Source organism: Jaculus jaculus, chromosome 4, assembly GCF_020740685.1.
Source record: "Jaculus jaculus isolate mJacJac1 chromosome 4, mJacJac1.mat.Y.cur, whole genome shotgun sequence".
In the NCBI taxonomy this organism is placed as follows: Eukaryota; Metazoa; Chordata; class Mammalia; order Rodentia; family Dipodidae; genus Jaculus; species Jaculus jaculus.
In genome coordinates, this window is record NC_059105.1 from 105,731,630 (window position 1) to 105,757,515 (window position 25,886).

The 25,886-nt window shown below is 42.6% G+C and overlaps 1 protein-coding gene across 1 annotated transcript; it reads right to left on the bottom strand.

Moving 5' to 3' along the window:
* Positions 1-590: 590 nt before the first annotated feature.
* On the bottom strand, positions 591-25,603 carry LOC101602661 (sulfotransferase 1C1). The gene is made up of 7 exons (XM_045147619.1): positions 25,432-25,603; positions 20,999-21,127; positions 6,605-6,702; positions 4,998-5,124; positions 3,239-3,333; positions 1,347-1,527; positions 591-703 (listed from the first exon to the last, which is right to left on the bottom strand). The coding sequence occupies exons 1-7, from the start codon at positions 25,601-25,603 to the stop codon at positions 591-593; spliced, it is 915 nt and encodes a 304-aa protein (XP_045003554.1).
* Positions 25,604-25,886: the final 283 nt, after the last annotated feature.

The following is a 25,886-nucleotide window of genomic DNA, read 5'->3' on the forward strand; positions in this document are numbered from 1 at the left end:
GATAACTTCTAAGAATGAAAACAAGTTCTCTTTCACATATTGGACAGTGTTCCACATTCTCTTTTCTTTTCTTATTTTTCCTTGTTTATTTTCTTGGTAGGATCTCACTCTAGCCCAGCCTGACCTGCAACTCACTCTGTAGCTCCAGGCTGGCCTCAAACTCTTGGTGATCCTCCTACTTCTGCCTCCAGAGTGCTGGGATTAAAGGCGTGTGTCACTACACTCAGTTTTCTCTTTGCTTTTCTTATTCACTTTCTCTTAAAATGAAACCCTGTTCTCATTTAAGCTCTTTTCAGGAATTTTGCCACTAGGAGACATAGGCCAGAGATTAAGTGTCATTTATGTTGCCTGTGTTTAGATAAATGCATGATTATGTGTTGGGTGTCCATAAGAATGAACACATAACTCAATTGAAGATTTATTTTGATTACATTTTGATGAAGTATTATCATGGTGGCACAGGACCTACAGGTACTGTGTGCCAGTTAATGACTAGAGGAAAGGTATTAAGTGTCTTTAAATGTGAGGCTTAAATATATAAAATCTAGTCAGAAAGTCTGGGGCTTTCACCTCCACCTGTTCCACTGCTCTCAGATCTCTGTACGGAAAGTCAAGGTGCTCCCCTCCATTTTCTTCTGGTAGTCTTTGTCAAAATCTTCACTTTGAGCCACAGTAAAGTAATTCTTCCAATCCCCAGGCATCCCTGAAACAAGGCAAAGTCTCAGGGATTGCTGCAGCATGGAGGCAGGAAGGACTATGTTCCTATAGGATTTGTACCTGCTGGGCAGACACACCGGCTGCCTCTTCAAACATGTACAGAATAAGCAAGGCATCATGGGATGTGAGTGGAAAATCGAAGCAGGCCGTAGGACCACAATGACTCATTTGTTGTCCCTCAGTGTAAATCTTATTAGAACATATAAGGTTACCTTAACAGCCTCCTTGTTGCCCTAAGCTGAAGCAATCTAGAATTATAATGTACTGTCTTATCTATGTGTCTTCATGCCTCACCCTCACCCTGACCCCTGCTGTAGCAGAAATTCCCCCTCCCCACTTTACAGGGCAGTCCTAGACCAAATGGATTATGGACTTGGGTCCTATCTGGTGCCTCCATGGAGGAGACTGAGTCATGTGGAATGAAACTTTCCCCACTTCCTTTGGAAGGAAGCCAAAGCCCTACTCGAGCTTTGTGACCGAGCCGTGCTCTTGCATGAAGTGCTAACCTCCCTCTAATACATTTTTTTTTCCCACAAAGAAAGAAATCTTTCTCAGAATTTTTCTGTACTGAACTGACATTTTGCTTTTAGTCAATTTTTCTTTTAGTTTCTTTTATTAATCTCACCTACCTTTCCTCATGAAAGGGGAGATGGAGTGGTCCATGATGCTGGAAGGTAAAGTAGTATAATTGGCCATTGGGTTTTGCTTCATTACATCAAAGGAGGTGTGATAGATGATTTTATTAAGAACTTCCTCTGATATGTCTTTTTCCAGGAACTTCACTATCTTCTCAATTTCCCTCTTAGGGTTCTGTGTATGGAATAGTTATACAAAATAAATAATATTGATCCTCCATTAGGAATGGTATTCTGTTTGGATATACAATGATTAGAGAGGTATATGTTAAGAGATCAAATAGTTCCCAAGTGATACTAGAGCCAGGGCACTGATTGTCCCAGTCCTTGCTACTTCTCTCAAGGATATCACCCTGCAAGAGAGGACTCAAGTGCTCTTGATTCCTGCTTCTAAAAAGAGCACCTGATGCCCTGGGGGAGGAATTGTATCCTAGGTGTCAGAGAAGATTGTATGATGATTGCACAAAGCAGAGGCCATGTTAATATTATTAACTCTTACTTATGGGCTCTAAGAGACAGCAAAAGGATTCTGTGATTAACAGACAGCTCATAAAAGTATGAATAAAAATGATCTCAAGTTGACCTAAAGATGTGAATCTCTGATCCTGCTTCTTTCTGATAAAAGAGATACAAAAACATAGAAGGAGTTTCAGTTTCTGGTTAAATCTCTTTGGACAGCTTCATACTGATATAGTAGGTCAGGGTCATGAGAATGGATCTGTGGTCATTCACAATGACAGGGATTGGTCAGCTCACCACCCCAATATATGAGTTTAATCTTGCCAATGTTTCCATAGACTAGACTTCAGGTAGTGATGGAGGTTTGGGGTGTGGAAGAGAGAGAAGAAAGCTTAACTTGAACACAACTACATGCACTTTATAAATATGATGGAATAAATCTTTGCAGCAATCTCGAGATTGCCATAAGCTATTCTATAGGTCAAGAAGTGGGCTCATAAACTTCAGGATCTAGTAAATTCTGGTAATAAAGCATGTGCATTTCTTGAGGAAGAAGGATATTCTGTAAACTGGAAACTAAAACAAAAACTTTGAAGACCAAGCAAGTAGATAGAGCTTCTAAGATAAAATTGAATTGCAGAGGGCTGGAGAGATGGCTTAGCGGTTAAGCGCTTGCCTGTGAAGCCGAAGGACCCCGGTTCGAGGCTCGGTTCCCCAGGTCCCATGTTAGCCAGATGCACAAGGGGGCGCACGCGTAGAGGCTGGAAGCCCTGGCATGCCCATTCTCTCTCTCTCTCCCTCTATCTGTCTATCTCTCTGTGTCTGTTGCTCTCAAATAAATAAATAAAAAAATTAAAAAAAAATTGAATTGCAGAGTGCCCTAAAGAGTCTCTTGCTGGCAAGTATATGCCAGAGTCCTCATTGGGATTGGTTACACCTGCTGATGTGGGAGGATGTGAAGGAGATTAGAACCTAGACCCTCAAGGCACTGCTGCAAAATGCTTCCCAGACCAGCTGCCACACCCCTGAAATTTCTCTCCCCTCAGATGCTGTCAAGAGTTGGCAGGTCATACCCTACTATTGCGAAGAGCCTCATAGACCCTGAAGCCTTGCTCCCCCACAGCAATCCCAAAGAGCCACATCCTCTTCCTCCCTCTGCCACCCTGGAACTGTAGGGAACCTGACAGCAGGCACATAACATAGATTGCATATTAACTAAGCCAACTCCTTATGGTAGAACCTTTAAGTATAGAGACTTCTTTTTGTCTGGTGAGGCTGAAGCCTCTCTTGCCATGGAGCCCCTCCATATCTGTAGTGTTAATAAAGCTCTCACCCAAAGGACATTCAGCTTAGCACTTTTCTCTTGAACCTACCCCTCTCTCCTCTCTTCCACAAAACAAAACAATTCAGATTTCACTGTCCCTCACCTCCTTCATGTCCTCATAGAAGAGGTAGAGTATGCGGTGCTTGTCTTTGATATCCCACCATCCCTTCACGTGGTCATACCAGGAGCCCCACAACACTGAGGAGAGAGATGGGATATCAGTGTCATACATAAATAAAACAGGGCATTTAAAAATATTTCATTTCTATTTATTTATTTATTTTATTTATTTATGGGAGATGGAGCAAGACATACACACACAAACACACACACACACACACACACACACAGAGGGGAGAGAGAGAGAGAGACAGACAGAGACAGGGAGAGAGAGAGAGAGAGAGAGAGAGAGAGAGAGAGAGGGGGGGGGGGAGACAGTGGGTGCACCAGGGCCTCTAGCCACTGCAAATGAACTCCAGACACATGTACCACCCTGTGCATTTAGCTTAGGTGGATTCTGAGGAATCAAATCTGGGTCCTTAGATTTTGCAGGCAAGTGTCTTAATTGCTAAGCCATTTCTCCAGTCCCCCCGCCCACTTAGGGAATTTAATAAATACAAAAAAACACAAAGGTCCTGAGCAGATTTTATTTGTAGAAGCGAGTTTTTTTTTTTTTAAACTCATTTAGATAGATGTTAAAAAATTTTCTGGGGGGCTGGAGAGATGGCTTAGTTGTTAAGCACTTGCCTGTGAAGCTTAAGGACCCCGGTTCAAGGTTCGCTTCTCCAGGACCCACGTTAGCCAGATGCACAAGGGGGCGCACACGTCTGGAGTTCGTTTGCAGTGGCTGAAAGCCCTGGCACGCCCATTCTCTCTCTCTCTCTATCTGCCTCTTTCTGTCTCTGTCACTCTCAAATAAATAAAAATGAACAAAAAAATTAAAAAAAATATTCTGGGGCTGGAGAGATGGCTTAGTGTGCATGTGTGTATGTATGTGTATGTGTGTATTCTGATTCCTTAGTTTATACTCCCTTCTTTCAAATTTCTCTGCTGTGAAGGACTGTATCTGGCAAAGGATTCTAAATCTGTATTTTTCTTGTATCACCACTTGGTGCATAGATTAATGTGAAGCACCATATTACTTCCTAAAAGTCCAAGATTTTTTTTTTTCAAGATAGGGTCTCACTCTGGCCCAGGCTGACCTGGAATTCACTCTGTAGTCTCAAGGTGGCCTTGAAATCATGACAATCCTCCTGCCTCTGCCTCCCAAGTGCTGTGATTAAAGGCGGGCACTACCACACTTGGCTTAAAAGTCCAAGTTTTAAAAAAGACTTCCACTTGTACAAATGTCTAACTACCTGGTATTTGTGTACCTTTGCTCTTTGTGATGGTGAATTGGAGTGAGTAGAATATCCCAGTTGTCTTTTGGTGGCTCTGCCAATCCCACCTTCTGTTTTGTCCACAGTACCTAGTGCTCTGTAAGTTAACCTCAGGCTTGTGGTTGGACTTTGCTCCAAAGGGCACTAGAAGGCTTTCAAAGGCAGGAAGAAAATGAGGATGGCACACTTATTTACCTGGTATGCTCCCTGTTGTCTCATTGTGGTTGACTGCTGCCCTTAGCTCCTGTAAGAGGCCCTCTGATATCTCCAGGGGCAAGTACTCCCAGAATCCTTCACTAGCTCTTGCTGGCTCTCCCAAACTCTGCCCACAGCTTTGTCAGTAGTGTCTTTGTTAAAGTCACTAGTCAGATTAGGCCATCCTCCTCAAAGGACCTTGAGGGATACAATCGTCCATTGGAAAAACTTTCCTGATATCAGTAGACAGGGAGTTAGGAAAGTGGAACATGGTTTTCTTTCACTTACCTTTTCCAGCTTTGAATGTTTCAATATATTCTTCCCATGTGCCAGGGTCAGGCAGCATTTTATTCATTCTTGAGAAATGGTAGTAAGACACTAAGCAGTCTTTGGCATTTCTAGCCACATAGATAATCTACATTGATCCAACAAAGGGAGTGAGAGGCAGAGAGAAAAGAAGACAGAATATATCAACATTCAGAACAGATGTCCATGTCCTTGGAAAGCTTTTTGTCTAACTTTGGGCTATCTTATTGGAGGAACTAGGTGCACATGTACTTTCTATGATCAAGACAATCACCTATAATACCCCAGTCTCTCTCCTTCTTAGTTTGAGATGTAATTACTCATTTTGACATGCATTCCCATTATGACATACTCTTCTCACCAGAGGCTGAAACAAGTGGGCTGCCCAATCATGGACATGAACATTCAGAACCATAGGCCAAAATAAACTTCTCCTTACTTCATCAGTTGCCTGTGTCAAGTATTTCACTTTAGTGGTATTATGGATTAGGAGCAAGGTAGCTTTTTCCTGATAGGTAGCTAGGGACTGGCATACAGACACATGGATGCCACTTTGTCTTCCCTGATAGGATTAGAACTTGTGTTTGATTCAGTTTCATCCAAGATGGCTGAAAACAACAACTTTTCTCACACCTCTTCACCAACAGCTTCCTGTTTCTTCCCTGATTTCCAGGGCTTTTTCCCTGTGAGTGCACCCTTCCTAAGTCATTGTACTTGTGGGATCCACCAGCCAATTGGGTCACTCCCTGCATATCTGAGCCCGGTGATGAAGCTTATCTAACTGGATAGCTGATTCTTTTAAATGGGCCTGAAATGTGTGCAAGCCCCTTCTTTGCTTCTTCTTTGTTTCCTTAGTTGAGAGACATTTTCTTGGTCTCCCTTTCCCCTACCCACCCTTGATCATCCCAAGGGAATAACATCAGATTTTGGACACCAAGGTGTATATGCCCACTGGTGGCATGAGAATGGGTTGTTCCGGTCTCTGGCTGTGGAGACTGTGACTGACACCCTCAATTGCTAGAATCTAAATCCACCACCATGTCCTGGGAAAGACAACCTTTCCAAAGGGCTTCTCTTAGCTGGGAAAGCACATCAGGGACATCGAGGGCCAGATAATACTTTCTGATGGCTGGCTTTACCTTGAGAACTCTAGGCAGTTTGGCTGAGCTCTGCCCAGGGCTTCAGTGTAGCTGTGTATTGGAAACCAGGATTCCTGTACTCTGCCTCACAGAGTCAGACCTGCATCGTGGCCTCATGACTTGGCTTATTCCTTGTCTTATTTAACCTTTCCCTTTGCAGGTTTCTCCCAGCAGATCTCATTCATATCTAACCCTTCCTAGAGGACCCAAATTAGGCTCAGCCTTTCTTAAGAAATCCCTGCTTTGCTTCACCTGTCACTCTCTTTGAACAAATCAGAATAATTTGTCTGAAGATTTCCAATAAGTACACAGCAATAACATTTTGAAGGAAAGATGGGTACAGAATGGAGTGTGTGGGCCTTGGGGTAATGCCATTGCCTACCTTGTATTTTCACTGGCTATTTTTATTTTAATGATTGAAACTGGGCTTGGAGAATGGGCTTGCCATACCTTTGAATTTTCTTTCCAGAAGGAAGGTGGCAGCATCTGAACAGGCAGATGAGTCTTCAGGGTTCTAGGTGAAGGCATTTTGTTAGCCAGATCCAGACCTGGGAAATGAGGCCATAGTGTTTAGGCAGATGTTTCTCCTCAGCTATGTGGATACAATGTTGTGTCAAACACTGGGAAATATATTGGTCAATGGTGGACTATAGCCTAAAACACGGTGTGATAGGTCTGTGTGCCCCTCCCTGATAGCAGCTTTCCTGTTGACTCAGGAAAGCACTAACAAGGTCCTGTGAACTATGGGGCAACACTGCTCCCTTGTCTGTTGAGTGTTGGTATGAGCTTGTGTGAGCAGGTGAAGATGCCTGGGAGGATCTGAGGTTGTGACAACCATTCAATAACAACAAGCCCTTGTGACAACTATGGACCAACAAGCCCTTGGCTATTTTTCTTTGGATTTTTTCTATTCCTGAAATGAGGAACAGGAGACAGACACACCCCTATAACCCTAGAAACTACATCTTAAGACTTTCATCTTTCCCTTTAATGTTTATTTTCAAAGCTAAAAATCACATCCACTCCTGATCTGTGACTAGGGTGTACTGTCTGCTCTGATACATTTTTTTTTTTTTTTTCTGAGACAGGTTCTTACTCTAGACCAGGCTGACCAGGCACTCACTCTGTAGTCCCAGGCTGGCCTCCAACTCATGATGATCTTCCTACCTCTACCTTCCAAGTTCTGGGATTAAAAGTATATACCACCATGCCTGGCATCTGGCACATTAAAAAAAAATTCTTTAAAAATTATTTATCAGGCTGGAGAAATGGCTTAGCAGTTAAGGCACTTGTCTGTGAAGCCTAAAGATCCATGTTCAAATCCCCAGATCCCACATAGGCCAGATACACAAGGTGATGCCAGTGTACAAGGTTGCACATGTGTACAAGGTGGTACACATGTCTGGAGTTTGATTACAAGTGGCTGGAGGCCCTGGCATACCAAGTCTCTCTCACTCTCTTGCATAAAAAGGCCAGTCTGTTGGGCTTGACTCAAAAAAATGAAAAAAAGTTATTTATTTATTTACATGTGTGTATGCATGAACCAGGGCCTCTTGCTACTGTAAAAAAATGTTAGACATGTCATTATTGTATCCTTCTAGCTTATGTGGGTGTTTTGGAAATTGAATCTGGGCTGGAAGACTTTGCAAGTGTCATAGTTAACCTTTGTGTTGCTGGAACAAAATACCTAACCAAAAGCAGCTGATGGGAAGAAAGGATTTACTTTGGCTTACAGTCTTAAGAGGAAGATTTATGATGATAGAGGAAAAATGGTAGAGTAGAGGCTGAACATCATAATCTGCCTCAGCAGGTGGGAAATAGCCAGAGAGTGAGCCAAGCTCTGACAAGGGCATCTGGCTATAGCATTTCAAAGCCCACCATCAACACACCTCCAGCAAGGCTCTACCTATCAAATTGCCACCAACTAGGGATCCAGCACTCAAAGCACATGAGCTTATGGGGTACATGTAATTCAAACCACCATATTCCACTTCTGGCCCACATAAACTCATGACCATTTCGTGATATAAAAATGTAGTCATTCCAACTTAAAAGTCCTCATAGTTTTTATCAATCCCAATACTGTTTAAACATCCCCGTAGTCCAAAGTCTGTGAACTATGAGTCTATAAAACCAAAAACCAAGTTACATATACTTCGTGATACAGAGTAAACCTTCCAACTGCAAAAGAAGATGTTGCAAGGAAACATTGAACCAATGTAAGATCTAAAATGAGCAGGGTAAATAATCAAGTTTGGTAGTTTCTTGTCCAGCAACCAGTAACAAAGTATCTGGGATTCCAATTCTGCCCTTCTAGCTAGGCTGCCCACAGCCCAGGAAAAATCTCCATCCTGAACTGGCAGCTGTCCTTGGTGGCTGTTCTGAAGTCCTGGCATGTCTAAAATCCTGAGATATATACTTCAACCCATAGTTCATCTATGTCATGGCTCCATCAGGCCTCCTCAGGGACTCCAACCACCCTGCCTCACATTGCCCAGTGGCCATTTCCAAAACATGTCACAAAGCCAACTGTCACATAAACTGCCTCTACCCCAGCCCAGGCAAAGCTCTTTCTTCCCCTCATAAGACATGTCTGAATAGTCCATAGCTCTCTCTGCATCTAGGCCTCTCAGCTATTTGTGAGGAAGTAGACTTGCATTAGACTGAATCTATTAACACCTTAATATTGGATTCCCCAACCTCTAATATCATGAGAAATTAATTTCTGTTGTCTATCAGGCACTCATATGATGGCATGATGCACAGAGTGGTGCATACACCTGGGATTCATTTGCAATGGCAAGAGGCCCTGGTGCACCCTACTCTATCTCTCTGTCTGCCTCTTTCTCTCTGTTTCTCTTTGTCTCACACAAATACGTAGAAATATTTTAAGAAGTCAGTAAAGGAAAGCAAGAAAGCAACCACAAGGATGACAATGAGATGAAGAAATTGGAAGATGAGAAGAAAGTGGCTGATGTTGAAGAAAGGTAAAGAGGCACAAACTGAAGTTCCTGAGAAATAAGTCAGAATGGTGGGATAGAGTCTGACAAAAAAATTTTTTTTTAAATGCTTTTCTTTTTTTTTTTAATTTTTATTTATTTATTTGAGAGCGACAGACACAGAGAGAAAGACAGATAGAGGGAGAGAGAGAGAATGGGCACGCCAGGGCTTCCAGCCTCTGCAAACGAACTCCAGATGCGTGCGCCCCCTTGTGCATCTGGCTAACGTGGGACCTGGGGAACAGAGCCTCGAACCGGGGTCCTTAGGCTTCACAGGCAAGCGCTTAACCGCTAAGCCATCTTTCCAGCCCAACTTTTTTTTTTTGAGATAGGGTGTTGCTCTAGTCCGGTCTGGTCTGGAATTAACTATGTAGTCTCAGGCTGGTCTCAAACTCATGGTAATCCTCCTATCTCTGCCTCCCAAGTGTTGGGATTAAAGGTGTGCACCACCACACCTAGCTTTGACAAACTGTTTTTGAAGACTTCAATATATAAATAACATTTGGACACCAGAAAAGTTGATTTGTAATGATCAGTTCTGAGACATGACAAATGTAGTGTATTTTAAGATAAAGAAAAAACTTCTACGGGCTTCCAGGTAAAAGAAATAATTCATAAAGTTAAGAGAATAGAACTACCATCAGACTGCTAAAACAAGAAGCATAAAAAGAAACAAGCGGAGCAACATTTTAGGAAGCCATTACAAAAGGAAGTGTTGATGAGAGATACTGTATTCAGAGGATCTATACTCCAAGTATCAAGGCATAGAAAAATTTATGAAATGTGCATACACTTAGGAAATAGAGTAGAAATGTACCCTTCCAGAGCAATGTTCTTGACAGAAATAAACACAATAGAAGGCAAAAGAAAACTTTACCAAAAGCACTGATGAGTATTTCACATTATGGTCCACTGGAACTGCAATTAACAAGGTGTGAAGTCATAAATTGAAGAATGATGCATAAATATGGTAAGTTCCAATGAAATAGAATACAATTTAGAGCCTTGAATAAGCCATTGGTTGCTGTGTAAATAATGGTCAGTTAAAGGACTCTTTAGAAGTTAGCAGGACAAGGTTGCAAAAGGGAAAGGAATAAGGCTTCATAAAAGGCAACAATGTACAAATAAACGTTAGACAAAAGAATCTTTCCTATCCCCACTAAGAACATTTCTCTAAAAAAAAAAAACCAAAAAACCCTACATATACTTTCCAAAAATAACAAGGAAAGGAAAGAAAAATGCAAAAGAGACATTAAATTAACATTACAAATGTTACTTAGTCTGCACACCAACATGAAATTGATGAATCTATGATAATTGTGACCAAATGTATCAGTTATACCCATAAATGTGAATGGGTTTAAATTTTAAGAGACCTGCTCAAACAAGAATGATTAATAAAGGAAATAAAAAATAAAATGATGTTTTATTGATCAATAAATTTGAATAAAATCAAGAGTGGATGGAGACATATAAATGAAGACTATACAACAGTAGGATTTTGGTGCCATCAGATAGAGCAGGATTCAACCCTAAAAGCATCATTACAACATGCAGGGGACCCTGCTTTACAAAATCAAACAGCCTGACAGGATATACACACCTGTGCAGTAGTGGCTTCTAGGCAAGGCAGGTAACCAGTGGCTCTCTGATCAGTTAAGAGACCCACTCAGTGGGAAGGAACTTATAGCTGGTACTTGGAATCAAGTCAAAATCTAATGGGGACGAGTGTCATGGACTCCAGTGGGAAGCTCCCACTAGTCTTTGGCCAAAAGAAAGGTTACACCCATCAAAATCTCCCTTTTAACTATGCTTATCCCCTTCAACCTATGCTGTTCTCACCGTACGATGGAAAATGTATTTTTCTTTCACAGATGGCAGCAGATAACTAAAGTCTATGAGCATGACAAGAAAAGACAGCTGACTTCCTATCATGAGATGAGCCACCTCTAGCACATTAGCTAGGTCCAGGTGAAACCACAGAGAAATTGGCGAGTTAAATAAGAGTGCTGCTCTCAAGCAAGCCTGACAACCTGTGCCAGGGTGGTGGTGATAGACACTGAGAACATTCAAAAGGGATCAAAGCAGAATTTCAGAAGCTGCTGATTGTTCAACACTAAAGTGACTTTTAAAATACCCACCAAGGCTCAGGGAACATTGCAGAAGAGGGGGTGGAACAAGTGTAAGAGTCACAGGGTGAAGAATATCAAAAGGCATTGCCCCCCAAACCCACAATGACTGACTGTTGCTTTCACAACTCATAACCCATAACTCCATGGTGAATAATACCAGTAACTCTACTGAGGAGGGCCATCAGTGGAGCGGGGGCAGGGAGGAGGGGAATGGTACCAGCACATGATCTGTCCATATGAAGTTTCTATTTAACAACAACAACAAAAAATCATCATCAAGCTGGGCATGGTGGTGCATGTCTTTAATCCCAGCACTTGGGAGGCAGAGGTAGGAGAACTGCTGTGAGTTCAAGAACACCCTGAGTCTATATAGTGAAGTCCAGGTTGGCCTGGCATAGAGTGAGATCCTACATTGAGGAAAAAACAGCATCATCACAGGAGATGAAAAGGCCCCATTATAACAGTCAAATATAACCTTCATGAATATTCATGTACTAAATAACCAATCGCTTATAGAAAACAGAATCCTTAGCAGATACAAGGGGAACTGGAAACACATTAATAATAGGTTACTGATTCTAGAATTTATATAGAAATGCAAAGATCCTAGAAAAGCTCAAGCAATACTGAAGAAGAAGAAAAACTGGAGGGGGGGGTCTTATAAGTTTCATTAAAAAATTATATGGCTGGAGAGATGGTTCAGCAGCTAAGGTGCTTGCCTGCAAAGCCTAACAATCCGAGTTTCATTCCCCAGTACCCAAGTAAAGCCAGATGCACAGTGGTGTATGCATTTGGAGTTGGTTTGCAGAGGCTGGAGGTCCTGGCTTGCCCATTCTCTCTCTGTCTCTCTCTTCTCTCTCTATTTCTCTCTTCTTGCAAACAAATAAATAAATGAAATATTTTTTCAAAATTTATAAAACTACCATAAAAAATACAGTAGATCCCAGCACTTGGGAGGGCAGAGGTACGTGAATTACCATGAGTTCAAAGCCACCCTGAGACTACATAGTGAATTCCAGGTCAGCCTGCGCTAGAGTGAGACCCTACCTCGAAAAAACAAAACAAAAAAAGTACAATAGAAAACCCAGAAATATATACACATCGCTAATTGATTTTTATAACTGTGCCAAACCAGTTTCAATGGGAGAAATACTAAACCTTTCAGCAAATGTTTCTGGAATAGCTAGTCACTTCAGTAATAGCTTTTAAAATACATATCAGATGGGGCTGGAGAGATGGCTTAGCGGTTAAGCGCTTGCCTGTGAAGCCTAAGGACCCCGGTTCGAGGCTCGGTTCCCCAGGTCCCACGTTAGCCAGATGCACAAGGGGGCGCACGCGTCTGGAGTTCGTTTGCAGAGGCTGGAAGCCCTGGCGCGCCCATTCTCTCTCTCTCCCTCTATCTGTCTTTCTCTCTGTGTCTGTCGCTCTCAAATAAATAAATAATAAAAAAAAAATAAAAAAAAATACATATCAGATATTTTACAGGTGAAGAAATGTTTTCAGAAATTAGAGTTTGTATCTTAAATGCCTTCCAAGGAGCCTTGCTCCGTAGGGTGGTGCTAGTGGTAGGTTGTATCTATTAAAAGTAATTGAAATGTTAGGTATTAATAATTTGTCCATGGCCAGATAAGGATGCAAACCAACATTTCCAGATGGACTATTTGATTTCAAAGTCTATATCTTTTCACTCTGAGACTATTCTACTGCAGTGATTTGCTGTATAAAATAATGTTCTTAATGGGGCTGAGGGGGTGTAGCTCAGTTGGTAGAGTGCTTGGCATACATGAAGCCCTTGGTTCAATCCCAAGCACTTCATGAAAGCAGGAATGTTGAAGTATGCCTATGATCTATAAATGTGAGAACAGGAAGAAAGGTATTCTAAAGAGCCACTTGTGCCATTTTCTTTGGCTATTAGGCCATTAAAATGAGGATCCTGAAGAGACCCAAACTCCCCCAGGTATCCTGTGCTGCGAGAAAAAGCCAATGCCTAGTACCAGGTTTTATGTGGTGCTGCCAACTTGTCAGACCACCTTATAAGAGAGACTGAAGCCCAGATAATGATGGGCTGGAAAACACCTTGATCAGGACGACTTAGCAATGTATACCTCTGGCCCTCTACTTAAACCCAAACCTCTTATCTGGACCCTAAAAGATGAAGTTTGGGGTCAATGGATCTTTTTGTCTCTTCCCAATGTGGCCAAATTAAATAAATCATCCTTTTCTGCTTTTTGTTATTAATTTGGCTCCTTTAATTGGCTTGCTGAAGATGTGTGGCTGAGACTTAAGGCTGCCAGGCCAGGTCACAGGCTCTGACTCTAACTCCAGTAACCATTTTGGTGGACCAAAGCAAGGAAAAAGACACATTTTTGGGGTGTCTGCCACCCACAGAAAGTTGACCCTGGATAGAGAAGAAAGATTTTGAAGGGTCACAATCAGCTGCTGAAAAATTTTTTAGTTCTGTGACATTTTAATAGTTACGCTTTAGCCAGCATCACTTTTTGCTTTTAACCTGTTTTATGAAGCAGAAAAACTACTAATTGGACTTTATTTTGGATTAGTGAGAAAGTTTGACCCTTGGTAAGTTTTCCCCTCATTTGTGCATGTTGAACTTTGCCTTCTTGTTTGTTTTTGGGCTACTATGAGCTATTTGGTGATTGGCTTGTTCTGATGGAGATTAAGAGCTTGGTAGCTTGCATTGTGCATAGTTTAAGTTCATGGGCCTTGAGGTATATACTGATTTGCCCTGATGTCCTAACTAATATGACAATAAGGCAATTCCATTCCAGGGTCTGAAATTCTGAGAAATCTCTGACTTATCCAGACAGAGGCTGATAACTGCATGCTGACTGACCACCAGCCTCTGTGCATTGTTCTCTCCACTTCCTGATATTTTGGTGGGCTCACCTCTTCATCAACCAGAGCCCCACAGATATGTTTCAGTAGACTTACCACATCTGTACCTGTTCAATGCCTGATTTCCATATGAGTCACCACTCAGGCTCATTCCAAGTCTATAAAAGCCACTTCAGTATTGAGTGCTGGTTACTAACTCTTTTTGAGTCTTTTACCCTCTATGGGGAGTTTGTTTTACTTGTTTCAAATCACCTTTGCTTTCAAACCCTCCTTCTGTGTCTTCCTTTGCTGATCAATACAACTGGGCAACAATGAACTCAAGAGCCACTGGCTGGGGAGTTTTAGCAGTATCCAGCGTTCTAATCCCCTAAACTAAGTCTACCTGAGTTGAGCAATGCTCCATGGCTCTTCACAACAGTTTCTACATGCTCTTCTGGGAACAGTTTTGGGTTGTACTATTGGTATGACAGGCCTTGAACACTTCGTATGCCAGTCCTTGGATGGAGAAACAAGAGTGCTGAAAACTCTATTGTGATTTGTATAATTTTGAAAAAATACTAACTCTTTACTAACTATAAGCTAATTAGTCCTTAATACTTTTTGTTTGTTTGTTTTGAAGCAGGGTCTTACTCTAGCCCAAGCTGACCTGAAACTCACTCTGTAGCCTACCTTAACCTTGAACTCTATCCTCCTTCTTCTGCCTCCTAGGGCTAGGGTTAAAGGCATGTGCCACCATGCCTGGCTTATTTATTACCAGCTTTGGTTTGGATTACTTTTTGGAGGCAGGGCTCACTATAGCCTAGGCTGACCTGCAAATCACTTTGTAACCCAGGCTGGCCTTGAACTCACAGTAATCATCCTACCTCCCCCCATCAAGTGCTGGGATTAAGTGCAGGAGCCACTATAACCAGCTATATTATTTTTAAAACAGCACAAGGTGAAAGAAAATTGTTCCAGGAGCTGCTAAATTAACTGAATAATAAACCGATGCAGAACAGGAGATAGAAATTGGCTAGGCAATTTAGGATAGCAGGGCCCTGAAAGTGAACTTTTTTTTTTTTTTCTTGACTAAAATCAAGAAATGTCCTTAGTCCTGCAAGGGATAGTCTGTGTTTTCCTTACCCCCCCCTTTTTTTTTAAAATTAATTTATTTATTTGAGAGAGGGTGACAGAAGAGGAGGCAGAGAGAAAGAGAGTATGGGTGCTCCAGGGCCTTGGGCCACTGCAAACGAACTCCAAACGCATGCACCTCCTTGTGCATCTGGCTTACGTGAGACCTGGGGAATCGAAACAGGGTCCTTAGGCTTCGCAGGCAAATACCTTAACTGTTAAGCTATTTCCCCAGCCCCTCCTTATCTTTTTTCCTTAAAGGAGTTCCCCTTTCCTAGAAATCAGACCTGGCATGTGGACTGAACAGCTCATCCCCCTATCCAATAAAGCCTTACTATTTTTTTTTTTTACACATGTAAAATTATATATTTGAACATACATACACACACATACATACACATACCTGCCCTTGCTTTTAGGAAAAACATAAATCTTGAGTTGGACAATATAAATACAAAGTTTTGTTTGTCACGGTAGTATCTCACTTTAACCCAGGCTGACCTGAAATTCACTATGTAATCTCAGGGTAGCCTCGAACTCACACTGATCCTCCTACCTCTGCCTCCCGAGTGCTGGGATCAAACACATGTGCCACCACATCCAGGCCCTATAAATACAAAATTATTTAAGGTTCTTTTGTTATTCAAGTAGAAAAAGTTGCTTTTAAACTACTGTCACACACAGGAAATGTAGAGTGAGGCTTCCATCTTTTTTGACAATCTTCTCTTCCTCCAAAAGTATTATCTTTGGAAGTCAAGGTAGTTGCTCATAAGTAAGGCTTTAAATAAATTACAAATAGGTAATATGCTTCCGTGTGCATCTTCCTTCTAGCTACTTGATGTACTGTTGCATGGCAACAATTTTTCTCCCCTGCTGCTTCTTGGTTGGAAGTCTGAGAGTCTGAAACCTGCACTGGCTCGGGTGAGCATGGGAATCCTTCTGGAACCATGGATGCAAATATCCATTGTAGAAATCAGTAGCTGTTAGTGTTTTCTTAAGCATTACTGATCGAACACCAATCCATCCATCCTTGCAAAAAACCAGCAGCATCTGTGATGGTTTGTGGTACACCACTGATCCTGGAATGATATCCTGTCGTGGGAGTTTTGTATCTGCAAGGACTGAACTGTTAACTTTGACCAAATCCAGAAGCTTAATGGTATTCTCCATCCACAGTGTCTGCAATGGAACTATACTTCCAATGGCACGATAAAGTCTCAGTATTTGTTCGGAAGTTTGTTCCTCCCATTTTACACAGCTGGTGCCAGCAGAAATCTTCGGGGCATATGTCACTCCCTCAGTTGGCTGCTGTCTTCCATTGTTCAGACTTTCAGGCAAATTTTTCAAAACTGAGATAAGTAAATGATGGGAAGAAGTGGAAGAGCAGGGACTGTACCATGTCGGCACCGAGTTTTGACAACATTGCCTCTAATTCCTTGGAAGTGCTCCTGGGAGGCACAGGAATGGTTTTCTGCTCGAGAATTGGGCCTACGTCAAACCTTTTAGGTCTAATTTGCATGATTGTTACTCCAGTCACCGCGTCTCCATGAAGCACCGTGTGGATTATCGGGGCAGGACCACGCCACCTTGGGAGGCAACTGGGATGGACATTCAATATGCCACGGCAGTCCTTTTGGGGATGGCGATGGCACTGTGACCACCTCCAGCTTTTCGATCAGCTCTCCTTCGCTTTCTCTGGCGGCCTGCAGCGCCCGCAGCGCCTCCCGGGCGAAACGGTCCGTGCCAAAGAAGAGCACTCGCCAGGGCGGCTTCTGGCGGACTCGGGCGTCGCCACCGTCCACCCCGCCGGGGCTACCGCGGAGGCCGCGCACGGGCCGTGGCACGGAGCTCGGCCACCCGGCCCAGCAGCGCCGCACCAGAGCCCTCCAAGCCTTACTATTTTGAGCCTGCCCGCTTTTCCTTGACCCACAAATCAATCAAGGCCCTCGCCATATATTTAACTGGAACCAGAAAACTTATCCCAACCTGATACCTAATTTACATCTCCAAGGTTATAAGAAACACTGATCCAAGTTAACATGTGGATTACCAACTTGGGTCCCCTCCCAACTCATGTGAGAAAGTCAAGTAGCTTTGTTAGGCAGTTACGGTGGCCCCTGAAAGTAAGTAGAAAGCAGGGCTGCACTTGCTAGAGATCAAAGGATTATCTGACTTCTTGCCTAGTTCCCTACACCAGGTTCTCCATATTGGAGCCCTTCCCTGGGAGGGAGGTCTTTTTCTAGGATTCAAGCCTAATCCTGACATTGTGGTTGGTCAAGCTTAGACCCCAGAACTTGATGTCATGGCCAGACTCTTCCTGAGCCAGCCTCTAGCCCAGACCAATCAGTTGTCCCTCTGGCTCACCGGAAGGTAGAACCTACCACCATAAGGTTATAAATACATTTGTGAGGGGAGGGAAAACTCTCTGGGCTGTTTGACCACTTGTGAACCTCCAAGTTCTGGTAAGAATCCCCTAACTTCTGACATGGACTCTTTACCCACTCCTGCCATCCACATGGCAGGAGCTCTTTGTACTTTTTTTTTTTTTTCTGTCTCCATGGTTTTTCCAGGCCCACCACATGAGCTCTGAGACCATGCAGACATTTCTTTTCTTTTTTTTTTTTTTAAATTTTTTATTTTATTTATTTGAGAGCGACAGACAGAGAGAAAGACAGATAGAGGGAGAGAGAGAGAATGGGCGCGCCAGGGCTTCCAGCCTCTGCAAACGAACTCCAGACGCGTGCGCCCCCTTGTGCATCTGGCTAACGTGGGACCTGGGGAACCGAGCCTGGAACCGGGGTCCTTAGGCTTCACAGGCAAGCGCTTAACCGCTAAGCCATCTCTCCAGCCCTATGCAGACATTTTTATTTTCCTTCCCTTGGTTTTGTATTTTTCTCAAAAAATATAATAATTTAAGAATTATCCTTCTCAGTTTGATTTGTCCCAATTCTTTGGTTAAATGCCAACGTGAACACAGGGTTTGGGATTCAAGGACTTTCCTAAACCCCTAACACCCCAATTCATATGCACTTTCTGCTTTATTTTCTTTCCTAAAGTACATCTTGCTTAATGGTACCCAAATTTTGGGGACCCTTCCTGCTATACAGAATCTCTGTCTTCTTTCCTTCTCTTAAAAGCTATAATAATTGTTTTCTATGCCTCACCCTCTATGGTCCCTGGATTTTTTTTTTTTTTTTATCTTACTCACGAGGTAAGAACTTGGAGGCCATACGCTCAGTGGAAGTTTTATGTGGCGGTAAGTGTCCAGCACCCTAACTTCTGAGTTGAAAGCCTATCTAAGAGCTAGGAATGACGTTGTAGCTTTCAAAGACACCCCATATTCCTATATAAAAACTTTTCCAACTTAATTTTTGCATTTTCTCCTTTTGAACTTACTTTACAGCAAGAATTATGACCAATTTTGAAATGTGTATGAATATATGCATATACATACATATATATATATGATGTCTTTGACAATTCAGTGAATGAAATCTACAAGCCAGAGGATAAGGTTCAAGAAGATTTTAATATGGCTTAAAGCTTTAGGAGGGAGAGCTTTAAGAGAAGGGGAGCTTAAGGGAAAGAAGATATAGCTCTTTTCCAAGTGGGCAAGATGAACTTTTAAAAGCTCACTTCAAGACTTAGGTTAGGTTTTTTTTTTTTTTTTTTAAATGTGAGCCCCCTGAATGGGCACCTGGTCTCACCAGTCTAGTCTTGATGTCAAGTATCTGGGGTCAAGATTTCTGGGAAACAGAAATCTTCCCAGAAATCTTAATTTTTCAAGGAAGAACCTTCGTGGAAGGGGATGGAAGGTTCTCTAAGGGGGCAGAGATAAGAAAAAGTTCTTCTGAGATTTCTGACCTGTGGTCAAGTGAAATTACCTAGATTTTTACCCTAGAGGCCTGGGGAAAATTTCTACATTTAGTCAAGGGGAAGCTATTCACTTTGGGACCCTGCCACCCATAAACTGTCTCAATCTATCCCCTCTGACTAAATAACTAATTACTGTTAGGGAATTGGGACAGTGATTTTTTGTCTTCTTGTTGTATTCTTTCTCCCCAACATTTTTATCCCGGACTGTCTTCTTGCACAATGCCAATGCACTTTCAAGGTCCCTTAGAGAGAGTCACTAGAGAGGTATCCCGACTGCTACACCTGATGACCCCACTCAGCTTGAAGCCAGATCAAGTTCAGTTCTAATGTAAACCTGATCAATTAGGAATCAAATAAGAGACATGTCTCCTGGACAGGTCTATAAAGGCATTTTCAGGGAGGATTCCCCAAATGAAGAAAACCTTCTCCCAGAGTGGGCAGCCCTTCCAGAAGTGGACACTATATTTAAAAACTCTAAGAGAACATAGGTCTTTTGCCTGGATGACCACTGAGTGCTCACTGGTGCATGCCTCTACCTTGTTGCTGCTTCATGGAAATTGGAACCCAGATTCAACAACCTTGTAACCTAGACTGAAGACTAGAGGATCTCCAGGAATCCCCCAAGTTTTCAGTAGCAGATCGTGACAGTTGAGGCATCCAGCCTTGTGGAATGAGCAGCAGCTACTGGGTTCTCTGACTGTCCAGTCTGTGGATAGCCATTATTGGATACCCAACCCATGTGCTGTAAACTAATTTAATAAATCCTCTTTATAATTCATACTCATTCTACCAGTTCTGTTCTTCTATTACAGTATGTAATGAAATCATGCACTCTGACATGCTATAGGGGTACAAGGACCCATTCTTCCTGTCTTGGTGTTTGTTATTTGACTTTCTTGTGGCTCTCTTTCTTAGCCTTTTGTGACTACTATTATATTTATGTAAAATTAAATTTATCTTCCACTTCTTAGCAAGAACATACAGTATTTGTTCCTCTGTGCCTTACTTATCTCAACGTAGTGTCCTTCTTTGTTTTTTGAGTATTACTCCACTGTATAAGAAACATGGTTCTAGGTCACTAGTTGCTGAATATCCTCACTCTACTGTGTTAGTCAGTTTCCTGCTTTTTTTTTTTTTTTTTTTTTTTTTGTTGTTGTTTTTAAGGTAGGGTCTTATTCTAGTCCAGGCTGACCTGGAATTCACTATGTAGTCTCAGGGTGGCCTCGAACTCATGGTAATCCTCCTACCTCTGCCTCCCGAGTGCTGGCATTAAAGGCATGCGCCACCACACCCAGCTAGTTTTCTGTTTTTTAATAAGCATCTGAGATCAACAACTTGCAGAGAAAAAAGTTCTAATTTGGCTCACAACTTTGGAATTTTCAGTCTGTGGCTATTGGCTTTATTGCTTTGGGCTGTAGTGAGGTGGAATATCACAGCAGGAGCATGTGGCAGGGCAAAACACCTCATGGCTGGAGGCAAGAGGCACAGAGAGCAAAGTGGGCTGAGGTTGATTCCACTGTGCCCTGAAAGGGCAGGATCATAAATGACTTCCCTCTTAGCTCCACCTCCTGCAGTCCCATTGCCTCCACCATTCCTCTGTAGGAGCAAGCTTTAACCATGTGGACTTGGGTTTGCCTAGGATCCCAACTATAGCCCTTCCCTTCACCATGTTCTACATGTCACTCAGATTCTTAAGCACAGCTCAGGCTGCGTGCCTTGTGCTGCCAAGTCACAAGGGCCACGTGGTTTCACTCTCCTTTCTGTTTCCTGTTGGAAATCTTTCTAAAAGGCAAATGTAGAGATCATCTTCCTTTTGGGTGAAACCTGGCCTTGCATAGAGATCATGTCTCCTTTGTCCCAGTTGGCAACCTTACCTGAGTTGAGTGGTGGAGGCAAAGTCCACTCAATGAAAGGGTGCCGGTCAAAGGTGTTGGCCCGTTGGCACTTCTGCACATCCCCATCATGTTGGATCATGTCTACAATTTCCTGTGTCCAGGTGGTACCTGGAAGCATTAGTTATGGTCAGCTTACCTGCTCATTTGTGGCACAAACTGATTCCATTTCTTGCATCCTTAATATTTCCACCTACACTCATACTTGCTGAATTCTGGGCAGGATTAGCTCACCTTTAGGGCCTAGGATCACCCCACAGGATGTGTTGGCTTCTCCTCTGAGCACTGGTTGCCCTTTCTTATGCCCTGCCTGCTTGTGATGTATAGTTCCTTATAGCACTTCTCTTCTTTCCCCCTCGTGCTCAGAAAGGGCTTTCTCCTTAAAGGCGACGCTTGATTGACAAGATGAGTGAGCTCACTCGTGCTCAGTACAGCTTTTGGAGGTGATGTTCCAGAGACTGCTTCTTACCTATCTACCATCCACACTGACCAGATAAGGTTAGTCATATTCAGGGTGGTATGGCTATAGATGATTTCTTCTCTTTCAAATTAAGAGATTCTCAAATTTTAAAAACTTTTAGCTTGTATTAAAGGTTACTTTTTTTTTTTTTTTTTAGTCTTTCTTATAGTCAGATATAGTTAGACCAATCACTTTTGGGAAGATGTTTTTAGAGGAAGGTAATGCTAGGTGCCTAGACAGATATTGGCGGGCTTGGAAGTCATGAAGGATGGATAGCACCTTCTGTCTTCTTAGTAACATTAAACAGGAAAGCATCATGACTGTCCCTCAATAGGATTTAAAATACTTCAGGAAAGGCAAAAACAGAGAGGTATCAGAGCTTTTGTTTAGGTCCATTAATGGAAAAGATACTTCCTCATGGCCAAAGGAATAAAGCATATGTTCTGCCCCTGGCTCTAGGTGGAGACATGACATTCTAAGTTATCCAAAACAAGGCTTCAAAGACATATTGCTGACTCTTTCCTTAAGGGTTAATCCAACTGTACCTGTCAATCATCTGGTCAAGAGACTATCTCTCCCCACTTCTCACCTAAACACATGATAAGGAAGTAAGAGGAACAGTTATCCCTTTAATGGGGTAATATACAAATATCCCCAGAAGGCTCTCCTTCAGTGCAGCTACTTGCAGATCTTCACTGCTAAGCCTGCCCACACCTGATGTTCCAGATGCAGCCTAATGGTTCCAATTCCTATCTAAGGACACTCTTCTCTGGAGGTGAATAAGAGAGGCATTCTCCCTCACGGACACGGGGATGTGTTGGGGGCTTTGCCCAGTGCCAGTGGAGGCGATAAAGGATGGAGCACTTTCCTCTTGCTCTTTTCCTCCCACTCCTCCCCTGAGGGCTCTGGGTTTTCATAGTACTTTGTTTATTGAATTTATTTTAATTTGTTTTCATGAGTTGATTTTTCTCTGCGTTGGTCTCCTTCCCCTTTGTGCTGGTATCCAGTTCACAGGAAAACATCACCCTCTTGCTTGTTTTCATGACTTATTGGGGAAATTTCTTTGGAGCTTGGTTTTGTGGAGGAGTACATTGTTCAGAAGCCAACAGGTGACAAAATCTATGTGTGTACTCTGGGTGCACATTGGAATCAAGTCTGGCTGTCATTTTGCTTGGGCTGCCATTAAAAATAGATCAATACATTTTTGTATTTTTTTATGAGCGAGAGTAAGTGAGAGCAAATGAGAGAGAGGGAGGGAGAGACAGAGAGGAAGAGAGAGAGAGAGAGAGAGAGAGAGAGAGGGAGAGAATTGGCATACTAGGGCCTCCAGCCACTGCAACTGAACACCAGAAGTGTGTGCCACCTTTTGTGCACGTGCGATCTTGCGCTTGTGTCACCTTGTGTGTCTGGCTTATGTGGGGCCTTGAGAGTCGAACATGGGCCCCTAGGCTTCACAGACAAAGGCCTTAACTGCTAATCCATCTCTCCAGGCCTAGATCAATACTTTTTACTGACTTCTAGCAGGGGTTGTGGGAATGAGATACCCTCTCCTGGGTAAGTTGTTGGAAGCATGTCCCACTGATGTCATTGGTCATCTTCTTCAGGAGAAAGATACATTTCTCTCAGCTTTCCCCTCTAATCAAAAGATAGCAAAACATTAGACTGAGGAGGAGGCGGATGATTTCTGGAAGGAAATAAGAAAGAAGGAACAGGAAGCACTAAAGCTAAGAGGCAAATGGGTCAATGGAGTAGTGGTCAGTTTGGAAAAGGAGTAGATTACAGGGCATCAGCATATTTTAGGAGACATGTCAATGGATGGATGGCATTAAGGTTGAAATAGTTTGGGCTCAGCTTCTTTCTGTGGAGATCTAAAAAAGAACAGAGGATTCCAAGATGGACACAAGGAAACTTGAATAAACCCTGTCACCCTAAGATACCCTGTGGTCCAAAGTTCATATAATTTTGAGCAAACCTTCTCCAGTGCCTCTTCTTCTTTGGCCAGAGTCCCATATGGGAGGACAATAGGAATCAAGGGCAGGTGAACTTGGCAAACTCCTGCCTAGCTGCTTTTACACCTTGTGTGAACAGGTGAGCAGGTCCAGTTGCTCTCTGGAGTCACAAACTTTCCTTTGCTTTGCTTATTCCTCATTGTCTGTTTGGCTAACTTTCCCTAGTCACAAGACAAGGGCTTTCCAGTAAGAAAATCTGCAATAGCAACATAACTGTATTTTTTTTCTTTGAGGTAGGCTTACACTTTAGCCCATGCTGACCTGGAATTCACTATGTAGTCTCAGGATGGCCTCAAGCTCATGGCGATCCACCTACCTCTGCTTCCCAAGTGCTGGGATTAAAAGCTGTGCCACCATGCTTGGCTCAAATAACTACATTCTTTCCTTCCTACCTTCTTATTTATATTTGGAATGTGAATGTGAATGCTGGCCCTCCCAGCAGTCATACTGGAGCATAAAATCTAAAGCCACATCTGAACATGGTAGAGTAGAAAGTTAGGAACTCCAGGACTGCTCTGGACTACCAACACATAGGCTCTTTTCTTCTGTGCTAATTTTAGGTCTCTAGATGCTTATAGCTAATCTAAATTCTGACACAGGAGAAGAGTGAAAATGGACATAAAGTTAGGCAAAAAGCAGAGCATGCTCATTGTCCATTTTCTTTTTTACTAACTTTGGTGGCTCCATGTCTTATAGCTAAACCTGATGCAAACTGATACAGGAAGCATATACACAGCCCAAAGGTAAATAGTACACAGGAAAAAATATATTGATGAGGAATGTGCTGGGTGAAGTTCAAAGGAGGGAGACTGATTTACTATGAAGGGTCAAAGAGGTTCAATTGAGCAGAACCAAAATGGCATTGGAATAAAGAGTATAAACACAATAGAATGAATACCCACTGTACTAAGGATCCAATTGTAGTATGAGGGGATTCTTAAAGGGTGGGAGTAGGGATAGTCCATGTAGGGAGAAAAAAATATATATAATTTCATGTGAGGCTGATATGTGGCAAGAGATGTGGGCAAGAGTTAGTTTGGGACCAGAATTTCTGAGGGCCAGTGTAGGTTTCAGTTCATGTCCAATGCAAACCAGGTGGAAATGAAGAGTCTTGAGGAACAGAAGATTCCAGAAGAAGCCCCTATCCAACTTCTTCATCCTGAAAATGCTGAGCCCTAGAGCCAGAGAGGCCAAGGTGCAGCTTAGCACCTAAGGACAGAAACCACAGAGCCTTTGATAGGTGGCCCTTTCCTCAAATCCTGCACAATCTAGGTGTATGATGTCTCTTTAACTGAGTGAGATAAATGACCAAACTGGTGACTGTTTATAATTCTTCACCTGGCTGGGTCACACTGTATGGGATGGTGAAAACAGATATGTGTGAGGTCCATTGGTCATTTATCACTGTCATTCCTATGGTGATCCCCTGAGTGTCCCACTTGTATAAGCCTTTTGTCTTTCCAGAACATTTCCTCATAGATTCCTCTTAATTCTATAGGACACTGATAAGGGAACCCCCTGCCCTGGGTATTGACCCAGCTCTTAGCACCATCACAAGCACATGGGCTTTTGTTGGTTTGGGCCACCAAGAGGAGCACTTACTGTGTAGAGAGCACAGGAAATGCAGGAGGGTTAATAGAGGATACTCAGGAGAGCCTGGATGACAGGTTTTACCCTAAGGATTCTGTAATAATTCTCAGTCTGTGCTCTTACATCAATTTTTAATTCATTCAGGTTTATGATGGTTGGTCTATCTCTCTCCCCCAGCGACATAATTAAAGAAGGATCTTGAAAGCTTGGGCACTGACACTCATGGGCAGGTCTGGTGTGCATTTTTTCCTAGGAATCAGTCCTGGTAAAGCTCTGGGATTTTTGAAATAGGAGGCCCACTTCAGGAATCAGCTCTGAGAAAGTGGCTTCACCTGCCACTACTTCCTCACACCCACCTGCCTTTGCATAGGTAGCAATGAGGAGGTCATCAGGCTTTGCTTGGAAGTTCCAGATTTTGTCCCAGTTATCACTTATCATCTTGGACATGAGGATCCCATCCACTTCTTTGGTTTCCGGCTGCAGACACTGGTCATCCAGGTGGAGATCTTTCATTTTCTCCAAGGACATCTTAGAATGGGGACTTGGCAGGTACTTCAAGGAAATGCGAACTAGTGTTATTTCTAATATTTAGAATAGATTTAGAAAATCATTCTCTGAGATAGAAGAGATACATTGTTGGAGTTTATTACCATGCTCAGTATTTATTTAGCAGAAAAAGTGAAAACTGTGGGTACTGAAAGCATTTTAAGTAGCCTGTTTTTGAGGTAGGCAATAAATAAACAAGATTTTTTAAAGAGCCAAATATTAGTCCCTTTACCAAAACAAACAAACAAACAAACAAAATAGAGCA